We start from the raw sequence: 12,711 nt of genomic DNA on the forward strand, positions 1-12,711 counted from the left end.
TCGTGCAGTCCCGCCGGCTGCACAGGAACTCTAGAAGATATGCCAAGTGAAGTAACTTATGTAAATAGTCGGTTAGATGGTAGTGATTTTCGAAGTACAGTGTATACAAGTGATAATTATAGTGATGCAAACCCAGAGACTTCTATGTTTTCTTATGGACTTAGTACAGATGCAGGCAACAGTCATTGCAAGAAAATTACTGGACTTAGTGTGGGGTTTAGCAATGTTGATTGCCTAACCTCGAAATTTCAGGAGGTCAGATGTGTCCTCTCCGCAAATGAGGCTGATATTTATGCGTTCTGTGAGATTAAACCAAAGCGAACCACCCTACCCCTGATAGAATCCCAGATACAGATTTCAGGATACAGACTGATGACAAACTTATTGACGGATGGTGGCAGAGGAATAGCCATATATGTACAAGAAACGATTCAGGTAGGCACTGTTGATATTAAGTCAGAATATGAGCCATGTGTAGAACAAATTTTGATATCTATTAACCTACCTGGGGGTCCCATTATACTTGGTTGTTTTTACAGAAGTCCCACCTCAACGAGTCTGGAGAACTCACTCTCGGCTATATGCCGGTCTATTGATGGTGCTGCTCGAAAGTGTAAGAATCTAGTCATAGTTGGCGACTTTAACTTACCTATGATTGAGTGGACTGAGGGGTACGGCCACACAAGTAAAGCGGTTACGCAGTCTTTTCTTGACTGCTTAGAAGCACACTCGCTGTTTCAGGCGGTGACATTCCCGACCAGATATCGAGAGGGACAGAATCTTTCACTCCTTGATTTTGTTTTGGTAAATGATCCTGAGTCACTCATTGATATAGAATCGCAACCCCCATTTGGAAATAGTGATCACATAGCTATAAAATGCCGATTTTGATTGTACCCACAGACATCGAATCTAACCAGACATGTGTATACAAACTACAATCAAATCAGGCGTGAACTCTGTCAGTGCGATTGGTCATTTGTCGAAACGATGGAGGTAGAGGACACGTGAGAGAAAATGAAAAATATGTTGTTAGACACCGTCAGTAGAAATACAACTACCACGTGGAGACGAAAACCGAAAACTCTTCCCTTTATGACCAGAGAAATGAAAAGTGCAAGGAACAAGAAGAAGAAACTGTCGAAGCTCATAAATCAGGACCCCCACAGAACGGACTACCTGGTAAAGTTCAAAGCCGCAAGGAACAAAGTTCGAGCCCTGTCCAGAGAACTGATAGATAAATACAAGGAGGCCATTGCAGCAACCTCAAAAACCAATCCCAAGAAGTTCTGGAAATATGCCTCAGCACATAAGCCTGGTAGACACACGGTTTCAGAGCTGGTTTGTAATGGAGCCCAGTCAAACGACCCCCAAGAAATTGCTGATGCCTTGAACCACCAGTTTACATCAGTCTTCACACCCGCAGACAAAGCCCCCCGGCCAACCCCACCATGCTACAAAATCACCACTCAAATGTCACCAATAAGAGTGGATCAGGCTGAGCTCGAATCTCAGCTTAAAAAGCTTAATCCAAATAAGTCTGTTGGGCCTGATGGCATACATCCACGACTCTTAAAGGAAGCTCATTCCCAACTAGCAAGACCCCTCTCAAGACTCTGCCAGCAATCTATTGACACTAACGTCATACCAATGGACTGGAAAGTAGCCCATATCTTGCCAAGACATAAAGGAGGAGACAAGAGTAAAGCTTGCAGTTATTGGCCAATCAGTATTACGTCTGCTGTTGGGAAAATCCTAGAAGGTATTGTCAACACTGCCGTTCTTAGACATTTGATCACAAATAACCTTCTATCGAAACAACAACCTGGTTTCCGACCAGGCAGATCAGTCGAAACCAATCTGATTGACTCGTATAATTACATAACTGAGCTCCTCGACCAAGGTCTCCCAGTGGATATGATCTTGCTAGACTTTGCTAAAGCCTTCGATCAAGTCTGCCATCGAAGGCTTCATTTGAAACTGAAGGCAATTGGAATTCAAGAGGGAGTGGTGGACTGGATCACGTCTTTCCTAAGGGGAAGAAAGCAGCAGGTCAGAGTTTTTGGTGAAGGTGGCAGAGCTTACTACTCCAAAATAGCTGAGGTCTTAAGCAGGGTTCCTCAAGGAACAGTTTTGGGACCTACACTCTTCAATGTATATATTAATGATGCTCCAAGAACCGTTACAAGCAAGCTTAGCCTGTACGCCGTTAACTCAAAGCTCATTGGTCCTGTCGGAACTCAGCAGGGTGTGACCTCAATACAGTCAGATCTTGACAGCTTTGGCAAATGGGCCAAGATATGGAGGCTCGAGTTTAATGTCGAAAAGTGCAAGGTTCTCCATTTTGGAAGAAATAACCCACGATGGCAATACTCAATGTCAGCAAATGCCGGTGTGAGACAGCCACTCTCTGAGAGTACCTCTGAAAGAGATCTGGGGGTTGTTGTAGACAAAGACCTTAATTTCAATTGCCAAACCCGAGCTGCAGTAGCAAAGGCAAACCAAACTCTCGGTTTCATCAAACGTACAATGACAAGTAGATCCCCTGCAATAATCACAAAACTTTACAAGAGCCTGGTGAGACCGAGATTAGAATTTGGAATGTGTGTCGCCACGCCAATTAACAAAACATACCAGATGGCTCTCGAGTCTGTCCAAAGACGGGCGTCAAAATGCGTAAAGGGGCTCAGAGACAAAGAGTATGAATGCCGACTGCAGAGCCTCAAGCTACCAACTCTGACATACCATTGGCAAAGAGGTGATATGATAATGACCTACAAACTGCTCAAGTCTGACGACAAGGACCTCTTTCAGCCTGCCCAGTTGTCAAGAACCAGGGGTCATTCAGCAAAGCTTTTTCGGAAGTGTGCTAATACAAGGAAGAGGAACCATTTTTTCTCCAACCGCATCCTAAGCCTCTGGAACGATCTGAGTGAAACGACAGTGAGTTCACCATCCGTTGACAGTTTCAAAGCCAATCTCGATAAGGAATGGGAAACCAAACTATGGCTCACGCAGTGGGATGAAGCTGATGTCCCGCGGCCCTATCATCACTAACTGGCGTACACTGGACTCGTCCATATCGCTAGCAAGTGCGATTTAAGGTAATTTTAAGGTAATTGGGTGTCCTCCTAGAATCAGCCTAAAGAATAATCACACTAGCTCCAAGCATCTTGATAGTGTAGTAGTGATTAGATATAATCACAGGCAGCACATGTAGCCCCTCTCCTCTTAACTTTTGGCTGTGTACACCTATCCTTGAAGTAACATTTGAAAAACTTCATTTTATGCAGGAGCCACAACTGCTGTCATTTACAAAGACTGCTTCAATCATATCCTTTGAAATAGGGAATCACAAAAAGTATATATGGCTCCTCTTTTTCAACTCATTGATTGTGTTAAGCAATTCAACCTAGAGGGTTTTCCTAATGCATTGTGACCTAAACTGAACTTTAACTTTATCTGTTGCAAATTATCATGGTGCTTTCAACTATAACTTTCTTCATTTTCTTGCTTTTCCAGATTTCTCCACTCAGTTTCATATTTTCATAATTTCCTCTTATTTCATCTTTCTTTCTGAAGTAAAAGAAAAAAACTATGTCCATTTTATTGAATGAACATATTTTCTTACCTGAATAGAAACCACCATAAAGTCTATCCAGACATGACTCCCCATCAACTAAGATATTCAGCTCATTTTGTGGCATCAGTGCATTTGCTCCAGGATGGAAAGGTGCAGATCCAACGGTTTCCATTGCAATTTTAATTAGATTAACTGGCACACTTGCGCCATCTATTTCGGCTTCTAAATATTTTTGTAGATCCTTCAGACTCATTTTTCGGGATCTGAAAGGGAAATAAGGTATTAGCCAAGCAAAAGCAGATACTATGCATATGGATTTATATAATGGATTAACTTAAACAATATTTTTCCATGAGACAAGCTTTTCAAAGAAAAGCAGAGATCCATTAAGCCTAGAATGAGCAAAAATACAGTCAAATAATCTTCCAAGCATAAAACTACCCCAAATTACTATCAATAAATAAATGAAACTCAAACACAGGACACAGGAAGAGAGTCATTAAAAATTAAAATGAATTTACTGAAAAAAAATGTGCATTGTCAGTTTAATATACATAATGCTGATATTTATTCCTTAAAATCTTGATTAAAGTTTGATTTCTTGAAGCTATAAAAGTGAACACATTTAAAGTAATTTTTTAAGTAGAGTACAAATTACATTCTGACTCTTAGAAAGCACAGGATTTAGCACCGAATTTAGAATAACTTCTGCTCGTTTTGAGGTTAACTTATTCTAATTTCTGTTGTTTTGGGTTTCATTTATTTATTGATACTGATTTGTGATATTTGTATGCTTGGTAGATTATTTGATTCTATTTTAGTGCATTTTTGGTTTAATGGAGCTCTTTACCTTTTTTTGAAAAACTTTTTTGTGCAAATTTTTTTTTTGATTAATTTATGTTTGTTTTATATTGACAGTCTTTTTCAGGGAGAAAGACTGAGCCTCTTCTGAACTTGAACCACCATCCTTCCCATATAAACATTTGATACCTCCTGGACGTAACTTAAAAGCTTTGTCCCTAATCTCCTGGGTTAAGTTAAACTACCAAGCGCTTGTTATATGATATTTGGACTACTTTAAGACGACGACTCTGTCAAAAATTTCCATAAGATGCACTTTGGGACAATATGATGTGTGTGTAGGGGGGAGAGGGTAGCTGCCCTCTGATCACTTTGACTCTTCAAAAGGGCACTAGAGCATCTAATTGCCAATCCAATGAGCCCCTTTTGAAGTTTATATGACCATACTTTCTATAAACCTTATATGTCCCCAGGGCAAAACTCACAACCCTGGTCCTGAGGGGGAATCCCCCCAACCCTTGGCTGGGATGATTTGGTATCCTCGAAGACATAATTTCCAGACCTTTCTGATAGGCTTAACACAATGGCTATATCGAAATTTTGACTGGAAGTGTTTGAGGAAATGATAGACATGGAGGGAGACATTTGCCCTCTGACACTTTCGACTAATAAAAAGGGTACTAGTCCTCTCAATTTCCAATCAAATGAGCCCATTCTGAAAAATTCTATAAAAAAGTTAAATGCCCTAAAGGCATAACTTACAACCCTTGTCCCAATGGCTATGGGGGGGGAGGGTTATCACCCTCAAAGACATAATTTCCATACCTTTCAACTACCTTGAATAAAATGGCCATATCAAAATTTTGATCAGAAATGTTTGGGAAAAATGAGGGGCATGGGGGGGGGTGTCTCCTTATGATTACTTTCAACTATTAAAAAGGGCAATAGCCCTCTCAACTTCCAATTGAAAGAGCCCTTTTTTAAGTTTTTATGACAACACTTTATATATGATATTATATGCCCCCAGGGCATAACTTACAACCTTAGCCCTGAGGGTTGTGGGGGGGGGTGAAATACTCAAAAAACATAATTTTCAGATTCTTCAACTATGTTCTATTAATAAGGGCACTAGCCCTCTAAATTCCAAATAATAAAAACCTTATATGCCCCCAGGGCATAATGTGCAACCCTTTCCCTGAGGGTTGTGAGGGGGGGAAGGGGGGTGTCATCCTCAAAGACATAAGTTCCAGAACTTGAAACTACGTTAAAAAAATGGCCATCTCAAAATTTTGTTTTGATGTGCTTGGGGAAACGGTGGGTGTGAGAGGGGAGTTAGTTGACCAATCACTTTTGACTATAAAAAGGCCACTAGCCCTTTCAATTTCTAATCAAATGAGCCCTTTTTGAAGTTTCTACAACAACACTTTCTATAAAAACCTTATATGCCCCCAGGGCATAACTTACAACCCTTGCCCTGAGGGCTGGGGGGGGGGGAGGGGTTGTAATCTTCAAAGACCTCAAAATTTTGATTGGATGTGTTTGGTGAAATGGTGGGCGTGAGAGGGGGATTAGTTACCCTCTGATCACTTGTGACTATTTAAAAGGGCACTAGCCCTTTGAATTTCCAATCAAATGAGCCCTTTTTGAAGTTTCTATGACAAAGTTTTCAATAAAAACCTTATATACCCCCAGGGCATAACTTACAACCTTAGCCCTGAAGGCTCTGGAGGGGAGTGTCATCCTCAAAGACCTAATTTACAGAACTTTCAACTACGTTGAACCAAATGGCTATCAGAAAATTGTGATTGGATGCGTTTGGGGAAATGGTGAGCATGAGAGGGGGGTTAGTTACCCTCCAATCACTTTCGACTATGAAGAAGGGCACTAGCCCTTCTTAAGATAATTGAGAAGATTTAATGCCAGTAATGGTTGACATGTGATGGTGTTGATTCTACAGAGTTCTCAGCTTGCAGTAATATTCACTCACTTCTAACATAATCATTACTTACTCCTAAAGGGATTTCTCAAGCAAGCACGACTATATCTGATGACTTCTAGCTCTTTTCCTTTCCATGGGATCCATGCCCCTGAGTGCTTGGAAAAGGCTATTTGAAGAGATGGGGCACTTCTTGACCAAGTGTTTGGCAGCTGCCTTGAAGTGCCTTGGTACCCTTGTCTTTCTAACAAGGTGAGTTTCTGAGCATCTAACACAAGTTCAACCTACTCACCTACAATAGTGTCCTGCAAATAGTTGTCCAAGTTCTCAAGCAAACTGGTAGAATTTCATCAGCAGACATAATAATGTTCAGTTTCAGAAGGTTTGTAAACACAGTGAGAAGTAGGTTTCTCAGCTTGGTATGACAAGTATGCACAAGGGGTTGGTTCTTCTGAAATGCTGCTGTGAATTTTGTAAAAAGCTCAGATGATGAATACACAAATTCAAGTTCTGAAAACATCTTTCCTTTTTATGTAGCTTATGATCTTGAGGTACTTTGCTGATAAAGCAACATGCTTCAAAAATGATTTCTTTGCTGGCATGTAATGCAAAAAATACTCCAAGAGTACCAGCTACTGATCAATCACTCAGCAAAAAGCAGGACCCAATGTCAGCCACCTTGTTGGGATGTGCTGAATGAAACTTTTGTATAGGACACCTTTCTTTTTCTGGCATTCTAGAAAATCCTCACATCAAGCAGGCTAGCTAAGGGGAAAAAATGCCTCAAGATGACAACAAAGTTGGATGACTCCTTGCCAAATTCCTGGAGCCCTTTCATTTGCACAACATGGCTGTTATGCATTCCAATGTTCACAAGCTCCTTTGAAGAATTTTGCAAGGGTCAGCTGGAACAAGATGCAAAAGAAAAGTGACTTTAGTTCTTGGGCATAGGGAGGGGGGCAGGGGGGTGGCAGCTGCCCCCCCTAGACCTTCAAATTTACATTAGAATTGGCTGAAAAAGCAGATGGTTAGAAAAGCATTTGATAAAAGGACCTCCATCACACTATCAACTGCCCCCCCTAGACAATATGCTGCCTATGCCCATGCTTTAGTTCCTTTTCAATGCAGAAAGTGACTTTTCAGAACATAGGCATCACTATTCAGAGCAGTCACTACTTTTTTCTTATATTTTGCCTGTAGGAGAGTCCCCCAGTTTGGCTGTGGGTGAGGAGGGTAAAATTCTAATATTTCATTCATTTTTTTTTTCTTACATTTGTTATAGGAAGCAAATAGGAAAGTAACAAAGTAACAAGGTTGTACTATTGCAGTACAACCTCACACATCATGGTTACCTAATAAAGGGCAAACCCCAGCCCATAATAACCAAGAATAAAAATGAGCTTAAACAAACTCTTCCCTGAGTAAAATCCAATATTATTCATGAAAGAATCTGATAAAAAAAAGTGGCAGCTGTTAGTCACCTCCAAAAAAAAAACAGTGCTTAAGAATTATGAAAATAATCTTTCAGGATTTTCTAGGAAGAGCCTGGAATCCCAAATATGGGTCCAATTCAAAAATAGTACAGCTGATCATGCAAGGCTAAAAACCCAAAAATCCAGGTTTGCAGCCCTCATTCAATGCATTCACTTATGACCATACCTTTTTAATGATATTAGGACCATTGCTAACTATCTTTATTAATCTTTCAAGAGGTAAATTCTTGCTACAAATGCTCATCAGCTTTTAAAAAAGCTACATAAGCTCTTTTATAATTTTTTTCACCAGTAGCATGTCCCATGAAATGTCCCTAGATGGTGGCTCAAAACTTGATCTCTTAAAGAGGACCAAAAGTGAATTCTAATCTGTAGCTCTTTTTTTATTCTCTATTTGTATTTTTTTTTTTTTGTATTCAAGAACAAAGTAAGCTTCACCTATGTCCTTCATAAGATCCTGTTTACAGTATGGATGAAGTGCATCAGTTATTATGTACATAGCTTTCTTCACACTCATCAACATCATGAGCAGTAGATTACCAAAGAATATGGCATCAAAGACATCATTGAGTCCATCACTTGAAGCTGCAGACATAGAAGCTTACAAGGACTTGAGTACTCATATGACTTCTGCATTGTATGCACCATCTTTGTTGCAAAAAATCTCAAGAGTTTTACTTCCACTGTTAGCTGATGGCTTTTCTCATTAGAACTGTTGCCTAGCAGATCTACACAATTGTAAATGTAATGGATTGACACAGATTGCAACCTGTTTCTTGTGCTTGTCTAATGATGCAGGCTGATTCAAGGCTTAAAAGCCTTTATGGCAGCTAAGATTATTCCTGCATATTTTGCAGAAAAATGAAAATTCATCATCACCAATCCAACACCATCTGTTTATCTTTCTGCCACTCCTATCTGCTTTTGTAAACCAGGAGCAACACAACTTGCAGTTGTCCATTGTCTTTCCTAAATAAACTTGGGAAACCTGAGACAAATAGGTTGAAACACAGCAGGAAACACATTAAGATTTTTGCAATCTGAATATTCTATTCATGGTACCTGGACTCATTTTCAAGGGTCCAAAAAAACTTAAAACAGAATTTGCAGGAAAAGCAATTAGGTACAAGCCTAGAGTTTTACCAGTACATAAGGAAATATGTTAAGAAAATAATTCTTACTTCATAATATTCAGAAAATCCTAGTTAACAATTTTTAGGTTTCTGTACTGTTGTACAACTTTTTTTCAAAATTCTAAAAAAAATATGGCTGCATTTTTCTATTTTCAAATAATCTATATATGTAATTGAACACCATCACTGCCATCTAATAATTCTCACAAGAATAAAATTAATAGACAAATACTGATAAATTAGGTTAAGTTAGGTTAGTAAGATGGTGGTCAAGGGTTTGTTAATAAACAATTTTCATGACCTAGAGAATAGACACAAATATTTAAAAATGTGATAGAAAAATTAGAAATACAAGAAAAATAGTGAAGATAAAAGTTCTATACCTGCAAAATATGTTAACTAGGATTATTCTGCATATTGTGAAGTAAGTATTGGAAGCTACAGTGATGACAGTGGTCAAATATGGCTCTGAAGCATGGGCAGTCCAAAAAGCAGATGAAGATTTGCTAGATATTTTCTAGAGAAATTGTCTACAGATTGTTCTGGGTACCTAGCTTACTGACTGTGCTTGAAACAATAGCCTAGGCAGTACAAAAAGTGTCGTTTAATCCTGGTGCTATAATGAGAGAAAGGTTGAGATAGCTAGGGCACATTATGTGGATGAAGGATGACAGATTGCCAAAGATTGTCTTTTTTGCCAACTATCAATTGCTAAACAGAAAGCAGGTCTGTAGTTAGGGTGGGAGGATGTCATAAAGAAAGATTTAAATGTAATGGTAAATGGTAACTTCCTGGGAGGGTGTAGAGAGAGGCTTAAAATAGATTGGGATGGGGGAAGATGCATAGCTGTGTTGGCCTCAGGCAGCTTGGTGCTGTGGTGAGTTGTTAGTAGTAGGCTAATAGTATGAAGTAAGAATTGTTTTCTTAGCATGATTTGTGGTAAATTTTTTGCAAATCATATTATTGACTTACAAATAAAGTGAATATGCCACTTGATGCCTTTTTTTTATGCTCTTTATGAATATAATAATCACTTCTATTGGAAATTCAAATTTAAGCCCTTTTTGAGCTCTTGAAAATGACAAAAATATAATAACCTAACCTAGGTACCTTCCCTCCCCCCACAAATATTGTATTTCTCTACAGTGGTGTCTTGCATCATCCTGTCAAAATGGGTTTTTCATTTAGTCTTCAGTTTGAGATATATAAAAGAGTGGGTATATTGAAGGAGTACCTGCAAGATTTATTGTTACAATTTGATTTATCCAACTTAATTGTGGAAAGTCAGTGCTTGTGGATAAAAAAAAATTATTATGAAACAGTAAGTTTAAAACAGATGTTTTAAGCCTTTTTACACCCTATATATTTTTATATTTTTGTCATTTTCAAGAGCTAAAAAGGGCTTAAATTTGAATTTCCAATAGAGGTGATAATTAAATTTGTAAAGAGCATAAAAAAAGGCATCAAGTGATATATTCACTTTTTTTGTAAGTCAATACTATGATTTACAAAAAAATTACCTGTTTTGTTATGCACTGGCAAAGCCCTAAGTTTAGCCTATACCAGCAATTATTATATTAAGAAAGAGCATAAAAAATGCTATCTAGTGGTATATTCACTTTATTTGTAGGTCATTTAGCCTACATAAACTACTCATATTTACCAAGACTGAAAATTAAGGTATAATGTTGTTTTAACCAAATTTCAATAAGAATAGACCAGTAAAATAATACTTTAGCTACTTTTGGCTATCTTGGAAAGAGGTTAGGTTAGGAAAATGAAACTTTCAGGGATGGGTTTACAGGCTAAAGTATATCCCAGGAAGTTATTTTGAAGGGTAAATATCTACCAAATCATATTATTGACTTACGCAAAAAGTGAATAGGCCTATAGGCCTACCACTTGATGCCTTTTTTTATGATGATTACAAATATAATAATCATTTCTATCAGAAATGAATTTCAGCCCCCCCCCTTATATATGCCAATTCAGGGTATATATTTCTACATTAGAGGGGGGGGGGGTAAAGTTTAAACTTACCTCCCATTTACATCAAAAACAAAATTTGCCACCACACCCCCACCCCCCCCTAATGTAGAAATATATACCCTGAATTGGCATATAGGGGGGGGGCACTGAAATTCATTTCTAATAGAAATGATTATTATATTTGTAATCATCATAAAAAAAAGGCATCGAGTGGTATATTCACTTTATGCATAAGTCAATAATATGATTTGGTAGATATTTACCTTTTGAAGTCCCTACCTCTACTTCTTCTACCTCTAGAGGTTCCTGAAATTTGTTTACATGACAGGTCTACCTACTTACTGAAATTTTGACAAAACAACAGTTATCAGTTTCTTTGGCTTTAGGCTAGTAATGAAAATGACACACAACTTTTATAACACACAGATTTTTAAAGGTAAGGACCCTCAAGAGGTAGAAAGAGTGGAGGTATGTACTTCAGGTAAATTTCTGCCAAATCATATTATTGACTTATGCATAAGTGAATATACCACTCAATGCCTTTTTTATGCTGATTATGAATATAGTAATCATTGCGGTAAAATTCTACTTTAGTTACTTTTGGCTATTTTAGGAAGGGGTTAGTTTAGGAAAACAAAAATTTCAGGGATAGGTCTACAGGCTAAAGTATGTCCTAGGAAGGTATTTTGAAGTATGGTAAATTTCTACCAAATCATATTATTGATTTAGTACTAAAGTTGATAGACAGTGTGCTGCCTTTTTTTATGCTTATCACGAATACATTCATCATTTCTTTTGGATATGTATTACAGCCCCCCCCCCTATATATTCCCATTATGGGTTAGGGTGGAGAAATAGGCTAAACACCCGGAATTGGGAGATATAGGGGGGGGCTGAAATTCATTTCCAATACCTAGAAATGACTATTAGGCCTATATTCGTAATCAGCATAAAAAAAGGCATCAAATGGTGTATTCACTTTATTCCTAACTCAATATGATTTGGTAGAAATTTACCATACTTCAAAATACCTTCCTAGGACATACTTTAGCCTGTAGACCTATCCCTGAAATTTTTGTTTTCCTAAACTAACCCCTTCCTAAAATAGCCAAAAGTAACTAAAGTAGAATTTTACTTATAGACCTGTTAAATTGGAAAATTTATATGACACAGAAATCAGAAGAGACTTCCTAGAGTATGTTTTGGCCCTTGATTCATTAGGCTAGGCTACTAAAAGTTTTATTTTCCTAACACAATGGCTTTCCAATATAGCAAAAAGTAGCTTGTCTAGAATTTTACCAACTAAGTAGTAGATTTAGTAGTTTATCAAAGATATAGGCTATGTTAGAAAAATAGACCCCTCCCCCTCTTCACAGATCCCAATCATTCTAGTCTACCACCCCAAGGGCAAATATTCTGCCCACTTCATAAAACCAAATAACACATACAGGGCTATGCTTACTGATTTATTTGCTGTGATACTTAAGTTAAATTTTGGTTTAATGCTATTGAGATAGGCTATAGCCTATAGAAATTTGAAAGCAAAAGGAAGACAGGAAAGCCTGCTGAATCTATTTGTTTTGTACAATTATAAACATAAACACTAATTAAGTTAAATGATGGAAGGTAATAGATATCATTAAAACATTCAAAAGCTTACTATATATTAAAATAAGTATAAATTTATCAAATATAACGCAAAACGAACTTGTTCTGAATTACGATATATGTGTAGAAATTCGAATAGGAGGGTTAGGGATTATACCCTTAAAACGA

At 37.8% G+C, this 12,711-nt stretch overlaps 1 protein-coding gene across 3 annotated transcripts in view; it reads right to left on the bottom strand.

Moving 5' to 3' along the window:
* Positions 1–12,506, bottom strand: part of LOC148947112 (constitutive coactivator of PPAR-gamma-like protein 1 homolog) — a 124,447-nt gene extending 111,941 nt beyond the window's left edge. For 2 of the 3 annotated variants that reach the window (XM_089096876.1, XM_089096874.1), the window contains exons 1-2: positions 12,398–12,506; positions 3,632–3,846 (exon numbers count right to left, since the gene is read on the bottom strand). In XM_089096876.1, coding sequence (XP_088953002.1) covers positions 3,632–3,836 — 205 coding nt within the window. In that variant the 5' untranslated portion in view covers positions 3,837–3,846; positions 12,398–12,506. Of the gene's footprint in view, positions 1–3,631; positions 3,847–12,383 lie in introns of all 3 variants that reach the window. The other variant, XM_089096875.1, reaches the window with a different exon arrangement.
* Positions 12,507–12,711: the final 205 nt, after the last annotated feature.

The sequence above is a fragment of the Artemia sp. Qi Xiang Cuo genome, chromosome 11 (assembly GCF_049724085.1).
Source record: "Artemia sp. Qi Xiang Cuo chromosome 11, ASM4972408v1, whole genome shotgun sequence".
Lineage (NCBI taxonomy): Eukaryota > Metazoa > Arthropoda > Branchiopoda > Anostraca > Artemiidae > Artemia > Artemia sp. Qi Xiang Cuo.